The 12,447-nt window shown below is 34.7% G+C and overlaps 1 protein-coding gene across 2 annotated transcripts in view; it reads right to left on the bottom strand.

The window, feature by feature from the left end:
* Nucleotides 1–12,447, bottom strand: part of LOC148305152 (glucose dehydrogenase [FAD, quinone]-like) — a 51,287-nt gene that overhangs the window by 8,768 nt on the left and 30,072 nt on the right. For both annotated transcript variants that reach the window (XM_088267225.1, XM_088267226.1), the window contains exons 2-7: nucleotides 8,569–8,621; nucleotides 5,656–5,898; nucleotides 5,050–5,224; nucleotides 4,386–4,585; nucleotides 2,242–2,366; nucleotides 204–384 (exon numbers count right to left, since the gene is read on the bottom strand). In XM_088267225.1, the coding sequence (XP_088123351.1) occupies nucleotides 204–384; nucleotides 2,242–2,366; nucleotides 4,386–4,585; nucleotides 5,050–5,224; nucleotides 5,656–5,898; nucleotides 8,569–8,586 (942 nt within the window). In that variant the 5' untranslated portion in view covers nucleotides 8,587–8,621. The remainder of the gene's footprint in view (nucleotides 1–203; nucleotides 385–2,241; nucleotides 2,367–4,385; nucleotides 4,586–5,049; nucleotides 5,225–5,655; nucleotides 5,899–8,568; nucleotides 8,622–12,447) is intronic.

Below are 12,447 nucleotides of genomic sequence, written 5' to 3' on the forward strand. Positions count from 1 at the left end.
ATGACACAAATCTTTTTAAGTAGCATGAGTTTATTTTCAAATGAACAAATGTCTTGATTTACTCAATAGATGTCATTGAGTTCGATTACTTATAAACCGGCAATAATGCGAGACCGGTCCTTAGCAGTCAGTTCAAATTTACTCGCAAACGCGTGACCCTTCGTTTAGGTGTTAATATACAAAATACGAGATAATTAATTCACCTCCTTGTCGACTGGAGCGACTCTCTTCTCCCCGTTGTGGATGTATTCCACTCCGGTGACCACCTTGGTCTCGGGGTTGATGAGCACTCGGGTGGCTTGCGAGTTCAGCATGATGTGGAGATTCTTGCGCTGGGAAGCCGGACGCAGGAAGGCGCTGGCGGAACTGACACGAGCACCGTTCCTAAAAAAAAAAACAGAAATTTCAATGTAAATTTTGGGGGGGAGTACAATATTTTGGAAATATTGTACAAATTATTTTTCATATCATTGTCTTTTTTTTTCAAAATTATTACTAAATAATTTTTTTTTGTATTTTATGTATTAATTGTTAAATCAAACACAGATTTTATGAGTCCAGTAAGTTGTATTTTATTGTTAAAAAACACATAAAAATTAATATTGTTACAATTGTTTCGCCTAGCATTCGTTTGAAAATGCCATAACTAGGCATAAATTAAAATGGAGTTCTACAAGTTAAACGCCAAATCAATAAAAAAAAATTCAATGGTCTATATATTTTAGTTTTTGGTGTGCCGCGGAATTCTAGGAAGAATTAGTGAGAAAAGGTTGCGGAGCACTTCTTTTATTGACACCTTTTTTCACATGCTAGTTTTGTGATCATATAAACCAATCACAAGATCCCCCACACGATGGACTGATCAAATTAAGGCAATTAAAGCAGCAGCAGGCACCTCAGTAGTTGGAGCGCTACATGCAGCGCAGTCAAAGGATAACTGGAGAAGAGTCATTGCTTCTACAAGGGTCACAACCCTCAGCAATGAGGATTAAGATGGAGAAGAAGAAACCAACCTATCCTAAACCCTGAAAATACGGAGGCTTCCATATTTTTCTTCACCCATGTTCAGACATCAATAAAGATTATTTTAACTTAAAAATGTATCATAAGAAATTCCACTAAGTTTAAACCATTGGCAACATTGCATTAGACAGTATCTATTTTTAACATTAGTCTATTTGAAATGGTCTGTTATCAAATAGATTATTTTGTCTACACCAATAAATTAATAGTTTGCGCATGTTTTGACTATTAGCTGTTTTACATTAGGATATACGGTTCCATGTCAGTAAGAATGAGTGGCAACATTGTATAAATAATATAACAAGTACATAGTAATGTAACACAGATAACGTCAAATGATACTGTCAATTTAGAGACATCCATTTATTACTGTTATTTTTACCGTGTGTATTCATTGATTATAAAATGAATTTATTTTCCTCATCAAAATAAAATAACCTGATATTTTTGGTTCCATCTTTGTGAAAAAACATGAGGATGAAGTGGTTAACACTCTTTTATATGTACTATATGTTAAGTGTTAAAATCAAACACTGATGTTTTCGAGTCTACTAAGTTGTGTTTTATTGTTGTTGATTCCCCTTGTTGTGGCATTGTCACAAATTTTATTTTTATGTGTTTTATTTAACAATAAAATATAACTTAGTATTTTCTTGAATGTTTTTCGCAGATACTTAGTGGCACATTTTACAAACTTTATAAAATGAAACAACTTTGTTTTAACCACTTTTTTTTTGCCGGTTTCGACAAGAACCTTGTCATCATCAGGATTTATTAAATTCTAAAACATTAAAATACTCAAAATTAATTACATTCCCTTGACAAAAACTTCCACACACTCTGTAAAAATTCTAAATGTTATTTTTGTTATGCATTGCGTAGCAACCCCTAATAACAACTAATAGGATCACCCAAAAACAGTATGAAGCTGCGCGCGCATACGTAAAGTGGAACACACAAAAAAACCTACTATGCGGAATTTTTAGGAACAGAAAATGGAAAAATATTAACCAGTAAAAAAAAAGATTAAAACAAAGTTGTTTAATTTTATAAAGTTTACAACTTAGTAGACTCAAAAACATCAGTGTTTGATTTTAACATTCAATTTATAAATTAAAATGGAGTTCTATTAATTAACTGTTTAATTTATAAATAAAAATGGTTAACACTCCTTCAATCTGATGTGGTCTCATGGCCAGAAAAATGTTTGAAACTCACTTGTTCATAGTTTGTGCAACGGTGAATCCTGTAATCTGTTCTCCGTTGAGATCCGGAGAGACTCCATAGTTTAATTCTTCCGCTGCCTTCAGGATATTGTCAGCTAGTTCAGGTCGATGCGGGAACTAAAACGGATTTATATGTTAAAAGTCATCTTCAACCATACCTACAAATATCTTTCAACATTTTGAGTGTGTCCAAATACTTGTTCACAAAATCTGGATTATCTCCAATTACAGGAGTTATTTTCATATTATTTTTGACATCTCATCAAAGATGAAGAAGAATATGGAAGTCTGGGCATTTACGGGGCTGACGACCGTCATCGGCTGGTTTAAGTGGCCACTTTACACACGTGTAACATTCACCAATTCTACCCATTATTGACAACCACACTACTCAAATTCTTGGATACTCAAGTATTTGGACACACTCAAAATGTTGTAAATAAATTGTCTGGTCAAATTATAAGCTTAAATAATAAAAATGAAAATGGTATTTTCTGGCGTTTCTCATGTGTGTGATTATAATCCAGGATTCGGATCTCACATACACTAATATAAGAGTTTCTGCTTGATAAAAAGCTTCTTTACATCTCACCAATAGATGTCTCTAGTGAAGTTCTAGTGATTCAAGAACAAGGTTTCTAAATTGGTTCATATATACAGAACTTCCAAGAATTTGAGTAGTGTGGTTGTCAATAATGGGTAGAATTGGTGAATGTTACACGTGTGTAAAGTGATCACTTAAACCAGCCTATGACGGTCGTCAGCCCCGTAAATGCCCAGACTTCCATATTCTTCTTCATCTTTGATGAGATGTCAAAAATAATACAAATATCTTATCTGAGAATTCTGAATCATATATACATATAAACATTGAACTCTTCATTTACTCGGTGAATATGTTCCACTTAATATAGAGTAAAAAACATATAAACGCATTGTCGGGTTGTCCCATGGTTAGTATAGCAGACTCTTAAGTCAGAGTTTCTCAGTTTGAACCCACTCTACCACAATTTGATACCTATTTCGAATAATGAGCCGCTTAGGCTCACAGAAATAGTATGAAATTGAAATATTTGTGTAAATAATAAAACACAAATATCTTTATTATAAATAAAAAATATTTAAAAATCAAGGTTTAGATGGACATGCTCATTAATAGCATAAAAGCATGCTACTATTGAGATGTTGCTACTTAATAGCAAATGTGTACAGTGGAACCTCTCATAATGAGTAATCCACATAACAAACAAAAAAAATGTGAAAAAGTTGCTCCCTCAACGACATTTCGCATGAAGTTATAAAGAAAGGTCAAGGTCCCTTTATCACGACATTAACTTGTAAACCGGAACTTCCGCGCCAATTAAAAACAAAAAATGTTTAGCTTAACGAGTAAGATTCTGGAACAAATTATGCACGTTATGAGAGGATCCACTGTACATACCATGCTGGAAAGGCATGCTCGTTTTGAGTTTGTTCGAAAATTTACAGTCGTTTGATTTTCGAACATGCTATCTCCAAGTGGGAAAGGTGTGCTCTGAGCGTGTCTGAACAGGTTTGCTTATGAGGATGCTAGTATTATCTTCTTCTGTGTATGTCATGTCAGGTAATCCTGGTCAACTATCATTTGACAGTGATTGTCCTTGTGTTAGGCAGCTCGAAACAGCGCCTCGACAGTTCGGATCCCTGTTCAATCTCGTATATTCCGGAGCCATGAGATCTATCCTCTGCTCACACCTTGCCAACCCTCTATTTTGCCTTTTATGATTAGGTGAAATAGCTCATGGTAGCACTGTTTTACGTAAATGACTATGCTTATCTCAAGCAAATGTATACAGCTAGGGCGTACTCATAAGCATGCCTAGCAAATCTATGTATTATGAAGATAAAATTATGTAAATATAATAAAAATAAAATAGAACTCACCGTCTCTAGGTTTTATTTTATGAGAAAATTACATACAAATATCCACAGATGTCATTCCTTTACAAGTTACATCATCATTATTTCATTAACATCGATACTCCTTTGGGGAAAATTTACGCCGAAGTTCATTTACGTCCATACTCCCGGAAAGGTTAAGGGAAATATAAAACAAAGTTTTTAGATAATTATTCTTTCGTTTTAATTTGTATTTACCTGTTGGACGGTGACTGGACCTCCTTGGGCGTGGTAGTCGGGCGAGACCAGAGAGCCCACCTGCAGGTTGTCTTCAGACTTGAGGAAATAGGGAAGCACGTCACTCCACGCCCAGCCCCTGGCTCCGTTCTTCTCCCAGTCGTCGTAGTCCTTCTTGTGTCCACGCATGTACATCATGCCGTTGAACATACTGGAACCGCCTGCCAATAACAAGTAAGCGTAAACTTCTTCGTATAGATATTTTAAAAATTATTATCAAATTAATTAACCAGTTCGCAGTTTAGCCTGAGTGTGACTCAAGCTAGGACACAAAATGCCGAACCCTCTTCTAGTAGAAAGGTCTGTCGATGATAGTCAACAGTCTGGCTTATTCTGAGGAATTTTACGTGGTTTCCTCCCAGCAATGAGCAAATGCTAAGAAGTTCCTGATTGGCCCACACTAGATTGTCCCTCCTGTTCCCAACACAGATTATAATAAAAAAAAAATAGTTTGAGGAAACAAAAACCCACTGATGTACATAATAAGTAAGGCAAGTAATAAATCTAAACCATGTACATAATAAGTAAGGCAAGTAATAAACGCAATTACTCTTAATTGTCTCTCTCTCTCTTTCTTATTAAGATATTGTTAGAGGCAGAAAGCAGGCCCCTAAGAGCCCCTCACCTAGAACCTTGCCCCTGGGCCAGTTGCAGCGGCCTTCCGGCTCGCCCACGCAGGCCGAAGGCTGGGGCTCCGTGTAGTAGTTCCAGTCCAGGTCGGGGTGGCCCCAGTAGGCCGCCAGTAGCGAGGGCACGCTGGAGCCCGGAGGCTCGTCACCGCCTGCCTCCAGCAGAAGCACCTGGTCAATTTAAAAACAAATTAGGTCATATTTTATCAAAATACTAATCCCTTTCACTGCCTACACCGGGGTACTTCTAGAAAATTCAGTGGTGGATTTACAAACTTGTATTTGTTTTGATTGGCAAAAAAAGAGTTATTGAGTTAAGGAGTTAAAAAATTGATAAAAAAAATTTCTACACTTATAAGTATATTATACTTTTTTTATATAAAAAAAAGTAAAAAAATATCTAATATACATATTTTTAATTGAGCGTGGGCACACGACCAGCCCAGAGCGCATTCTGATGTAAACGCTTAAGACAAGCTTGAGATCTAAGCCTCAACAAACTAGCCGTAACCAATATGTTAATAAAATCCTCAAGACTAAAGATCTTTAAATAAATTAAGGTATGGGTGGGAACTTTCAATGAGTGTTGGACTCAGTCATACCTTCCAGTTAGGATTCTCCGACAGTCTGGCTGCCACGGCCGCTCCTGCAGTGCCGCCCCCGACTACCACAAAGTCATAGCTAGAGTCGGGGCCGCTCCTGCTCTTGACCCGGCGGCAGGGGTCCGCGATGTCACAGCGGCTGTTGATGTAGGCCTCCAGGATGCCCATGAACACGAGCGCGGCGCCCCCGCCGCAGTAGCCGGCCAGGCTCGGCCCTATGCTCTCCATGGGACACCCACATCCCTGAGGAATAAGATGTCAGTGTATCTTGAGAGTGGTCGAAGGTTAAGCTAGGACACGAAATGCCGAAACCTCTTCTAGTGGAACAGGAGGTCTGCCGATAACAGTCAACAGTCCACCTTCTCCCGAGGAGTGCAACGTGGTTTCCTCCCAGCAATGAGCAAATGCTGACAAGTTCCTGATTGGCACACACTAGTTAAGAATCAAATAGAGAACCTTTTTTTTGAGTGGCAATGCAACGCATGCCGGGTACACGCTAGTACATGATAAAAATAGTGAAGGACATTGGTAACATAAACCAAGCTAGGACACAAAATGCCGAACCCTCTTCTTGTGGAACGGAAGGCCTGTTGACGACAGTCAGCAGTCCGGCTTCTCCTGAGGAGTTTTACGTGGTTTTCTCCCAGCAATCAGCAAACGCTGACAAGTTCCTGTGGCCAATGCCCACACTAATTTAACCTTCCTATTCCTAGCAGATTAAAATAAAACATGCTTTTAGCTAGAAGAAACAAAAATCCACTGATTAATCTATAAACCTTGTACATAATGAGCAAGGTAAATAATAAATCCAATTCCAATCTAAAAAAAATGTCAAGCCGAAAAATTACTAAAATTTTCTTCCCGACCATACAAAATTGTTTGAATTTTCATAAAAAAACATAAATTGAACTTTGCGATGACTCAAATTTTTACAGTCTCATATCTCTTCCGTTTTGGAATTAGACAAGATTCTGCTTGTGAATGTGATCACAGGATGTCTCTCATTTGGTGTAAGTATGTCCAATTTTTCAAAGGGAGAGATTTAAATGGGAAAGAGAATGTGCAAAAGAGGGTGTTCAGTTGACTAAAATTGATGAGGCAATGGGACATAAGGATCTATTGGATTTGGTAGTGTCTTATTAGGAAAATGTGACAAAACGAATTAGACAAATAAATAAGCTATGTGATGGATCTTGATCGATGGATATAAACAAAATATGCTGTAAATCCTTGTACATAATAGGCAAGGAAAGTTTATTAAGGCAACAAACAAATATTTTAAAAAAGTCAAGCTGAGAGGTCTAACCAGGAGCAATGATATCAAGGGCTCTCATTTATGCAAGCCCTTATGGCACAGGATCACTCCAGATGAAGAGAGGCAACCTGATTCGATGTTCAGTGCTGAACGACTTGTAGGACGACCAGAATGTTGATATCTTATTAATGCTGTACCTATTCCTATTTTTTTCACTTCAACTCTTCGACGAAGTTAAATTATTACTCTGACAATGTTTTATACGATAATTACGAATTTAGCTGCCAAATCTTGATTTTTCTAACACCGCTCAACCGGTAACAGTATATTGTGTATATACCCGTGTATATACCGTTACAACTCATTGTAACGGTATATACACGGGTCTACCAAACAATAAAATGACTCGACTGCAATCAGTGTTAAACGCAGCAGCGAGACTAATTTTTGGAATTTCTAAATTCAGTCACATTACCCCACTACTTCAAAAACTCCACTGGTTACGCTTTCCCGAAAGGGTTGAGTATAAACTCTGCCTACTCATGTATAAATCAATACACAATATGGCTCCAGAGTATCTTAAGGAGCTGTGTATTCCAGATGAATTGGTTGATAGACGTCTCACGCTTCGATCGGCTACAACATCTGCAATGGGCAAAGTGATCTTACCAGCTCGCAACCAACGCACTTAATTTGGCGAGCGTGCCTTTGCTGTTGCAGGACCGACGGCGTGGAATGCTCTTCCACCAATGGTTAGAAATAGTGAGAGTGAGATGATCTTTAGAAAAAGACTAAAAACACATTTGTTTGCTAAATCATTTCCACGATAATATTTTCACCAATTCATTCACAGTGAAGCGCCCTTGAGGTATTTTTTTACGAAAATGGCGCTATATAAGTTATCCAAATTTATTATTATTATTAACCATGAAAAAGTATTCGCTTTACCCTTTTGCGTGGCGCTCCATTTTTTAATTATGAACAAATATGAATTGTCAATTTGTCAGGTTTGTTTTTACTACTGGCAACACTTTACCGCCCAAACGGCGCAGAATTCAAATTTTGCATGAACTGGGATACCCTTTTTTTCAAACAATGTACAAAAATTGGATTACGATAAATTATTTTTTCACTAACGTATTATTATAAAAAAGCCGTCACTTTTACATTCCGAGTTCTTTATATTGTTTAAAAATATAGGTTTTTAAAAATACTTTTAATACTTTTAAATAATCTTATTTTTTTGTATTTAATTTTACTAATATATCATTCCCAAGTAATGTTTTCATTGTATCACTCAACTGTGAAGGCTTTGGCAAAAAAAATAAGGAGATGATGATAAAAAAAGAAATATTGAGTTGAACTTCATGGTTTCATATTTCAATTTAATTTGTGGATTTTTGCACCCGGACTCCTTAGTAAGAAAATAATGTTTTATTTGCTTTTTTCGCAAAAGTTATTCATCGTGACGCATTTTTACACTAAAACCATTGTTTTTTAATGAAATGTGTTTATTCAAAAAAATATTTACATCGCGTTTATGTGTTTAAATTTTTATTGCGAATTAACATTGTGTGTAATACAGTCTTAATCAAAATTAAATGGTTTTAATTTTACAATGACATCTTTATAAATTAGTGTTATTATGTCTTTATTACCTCATTAGCCATAGACATTTCCGGTTCTTGTCTCTTCTTATAAAGCTATCAACCTGTAACAATACAAAAACAACAAATAAAACACCAAAATATATAGGAAGACAAGGTCAAAGAAAAAAACGGTTACCACGAAGGTTGTGTAGAGGACATCGTATTATTTATAATATTCAATAACTATTAAATAACATTGCCATTTAAAAATTGCATTTTAAAACTAGCATAACGAATCATGAATTAGTTTATTGTACATTTATCAATTAACTTATCGTTTATTTATTTCATATTCGTGATTCTTTCAAACAGTGTCGGATTTGGATGGATTCGAACTGTCAAAAAACAAAATCACTGGCGGATACTGAAAGGGGTAAAGGGAATACCTAGGGTTACCATAATTATGAAGCTCTAAACCAGGGCAGGTAAGGAAAAAAAACAAATACAGTGGAACCTCTTAAAACGAGCATAATTCGTTCCATCATCTTACTTGTTAAGCGAAACATTTATTTGTTTTGAATATTGAAAGCATTAACTTTGTGGATCATATTGATATATTATTTTGAGAAATAAGTCATAAATTAAACCCTGAAGAGGGCATCAGGTTGTTGCCGAAACTAGTTGGTTATTAATAAAAATGTGAGTGAAAGTCTTTTTATTTCTCAAAATAATATAGAAACATTTTTTCCCCGTAGAAATCAATGTAAAATACGATAATGCGTTCCATGCCGAAAGAATACTCAATTTTTATGTATTTTTACTAACGTTTATTTTACTAATAGTTTACTTATAAATTGTTCAGGAGTGTAACAAATTCCAATAAAATTTAAATAAAAAACTCAACAAACAATAATTTGTGACAAATAATAAATTATTTTTAACTAGAAAACTGTCTAAAGACTTTTGATAGGCTATACCCAAAGCAGGTTATCGATTACACGCGGAAGTTAAAGTTTTAACTACATAGGGTAGATATCTTTACTAAAACAAATGTAAATGAATTTTCTTTTCGGTAATGATACCGAAACATGAGAACTTTCTAACAATACTAATTGATACCCGGTTTCTAAATCAGAAATCGATTCGAAATAAAAGTTAAGAAATAATTTAATAAACTGTTTCGGCGTTCACTTTGAGGTAATATCTGTCCATTAATTTAAGATTAACTTAGTAGATACAAATATTTCTTAAAATCTATTATGACATCGGCTGTTCAAACTCAAAACACAGTAAGGTACATTTTTGCGGTAGGTTTTTTTTTTGCATTTTGGACTAAGTAGAATCTACTTAGTCCAAAAATGCAAAAAAAACGTACTACAAAAAAATGTCCCTTACTGTGTTTTAAATTTGGACAGCCGACATGTGTTTCGATGCATTCCGCATACGGTGTTTGAAAATGATGCATCGAAACACGTGTCATAATTGATTTAAAAAATAGTTGTATTCACCAAGTAAATCCTAAATAATATATAATAAGACCCTTATCCGCATCCCAATGATGCATAGGGCACTGTGTCATATAAACGCAGTGTTATCTTGATCGTTTACACATGAAGGAAAGGTGATCAGGCCTCCGCTTCAGGTACCAGTCCATGGTAGTATTGAATAAATATTACAGTGAATAAATCACTTATATATATTTTGCCCCCCTTGGGAATCGAACCCGGGACCTCCAGAACGGTAGCCGAGCGTGCTGACCATTACACTACGGAGGCGGACAAAAATAAACAATTAAGAAATAATGTTAAACTTATCTACATTATGTACTTAAAGCGTTATCTTTTCATTGAAGACCTAGCCCTGCATAAAAGGGCTTCTAAAGAAAATAACTAATAACTAACCATCCATTTAAAACAAATTATATCCGAATATCCAATAAAATAAATAAACTATGATTTCTGCTAATACATGAACCATGTATGAACCATACTTGTATCTGTATCTACATATGATAAATCACAACTGAGTTATTATTAAACACAGGTTACATTTGACGTAATTGATTTTTTAAAACTTAGAACACCGTTTTTGTATTGAAAAAATAAGTTTTCTTCGAAATAAAGCAAGTAAAAGAGTTATTGAAAGGTAAGGAGTTAAAAAATTATAAACATATTTAATCAATATGTATTTTCTAAAAAACCAATACGTATATATTCTAAAAAAAAAATCGGGCGTGAAGTGATGTCCGGCTCTCAGCGCAGCCGGACGCTTAATGAATTCTATTATTGCGAGTAAGGCCTTAATTGCAAAAAATAAGTACACAACGAAATTAAAAATGTATTCTTCTCACTTGATTAGTGATCCGTTACGTGTTAAAGATTTTTATTTTTTGTTTTATTAATTACTGACTAAGCATTTTATAAAATTAGTGAGTAGAAGAGTGATTTGCAAGTAATTAAAATAATTTATTCAGCATCGTGTATCTGTTGAGGAAACAGTCACGATTCAAATTATATAATACAATAATATGTATTTTATAAGTACCTATCTACAGTGCTAGTCGTAAACTTCACAAAAGGTAAATTTTATATCGCTTTTTGTGTGATACCGAAACATAATAGAATAGGTATTTAAATTTGATATTGGTTTCCGTATTAGTTATCTCTACCCTTTACCTATCCCCCTCTCCAACTCCTTACCTGATCCTAGTGCCATTGTTTTTCCTTATTTTCATCGGTTTTATAGTGACATATCGCTCACTCCTTTCAACAATGTCATTTATCAAAAATCCTCAATTTTCAGTTGTGCGTATTTTTGGAATGCGTAGAAAATGTACTATATCCCAGCAAAAGCGGCATATTTTTAACTTAATATTTACCCTATAAAAGGCAGAAAGTGTTGTTTTTATATTTTGAAGAAAAGGTATTGTTTAGTAATTTCTTTAAATGTACTTTATATTTTTCAAATGGAGAAAAAACATTCAGGTTTTGCCTAAAAAGATCCGTTGCACAGTAAAAAGTTCAATAAGGGGCTTGATATTTATTTTTAATACATTTTATTTTATTTTTAAACTTTAAAAACGATCTCTTCTTAAATTTTTTGATATATGACGTTGTTGAAAGGAGTGAACTATATAAACAATACTGTAATGATATGATCATTGATATTGCAACTCATTATAACTTATGTTTTTTTTGTTTTTGGTTTTGCACTTACATATGTTCAAGTAATATCTGTCCACTGATTTCAAACAACTACATATATTAGTTTTAAACTTGACCTGTATTGCTGAAAGACTAATCTGTCTTTCGTTGGTTGGAAGATATTTCTTCTTAGCAATAATCACGCCAATGTAAATTTATTATGTACGAGAAGTGTAATAAATAAAAGTATATTTGTAAGACACTATCATAAGGTCCGGGTATGCAACCCCAAGTACCCTAGACATCACTGGCACTATATATATATATTTCCTAAATACTATTCCTCCTCCATTTCCGTATATCAGAAAAGTTCTTTACTATAAGCACCTTCACCCTGTTCAGCACTGATTACCCGTCTTCATGTAATCAACGACCGAGATAACACCGCATCGTTCCGATGCGATGCCCTATGCACCATCTGGTGCGAATAAAGCTGATCCCAGAAGAATAAGAATTTAATTTGGCTGCCATTTCAGGGCACATTAAGGTTTATACACATGTTTGTCAATCTATTAACCCCCCTCGAAATCGAACCCGGGACCCCATCAAAATACCCTAAATGTTACACTATGGAGACCTACCAAAATATTTAATATAAAACATAATAATGGGATTTTATTTGATTTTCTTTGCATCTATGAAAAATCTAAATTTCAATAATTTTATATTTTCTTTACTTGCAAAACTCATTTAAAAAAATCAGCGTGTTGATAAATAATACCCATTTCCGAATAAAACGTTTGAA

Source organism: Brachycentrus maculatus, unplaced genomic scaffold, assembly GCF_059751285.1.
Source record: "Brachycentrus maculatus isolate JH-2025_06_01 unplaced genomic scaffold, ASM5975128v1 h1tg000285l, whole genome shotgun sequence".
Lineage (NCBI taxonomy): Eukaryota > Metazoa > Arthropoda > Insecta > Trichoptera > Brachycentridae > Brachycentrus > Brachycentrus maculatus.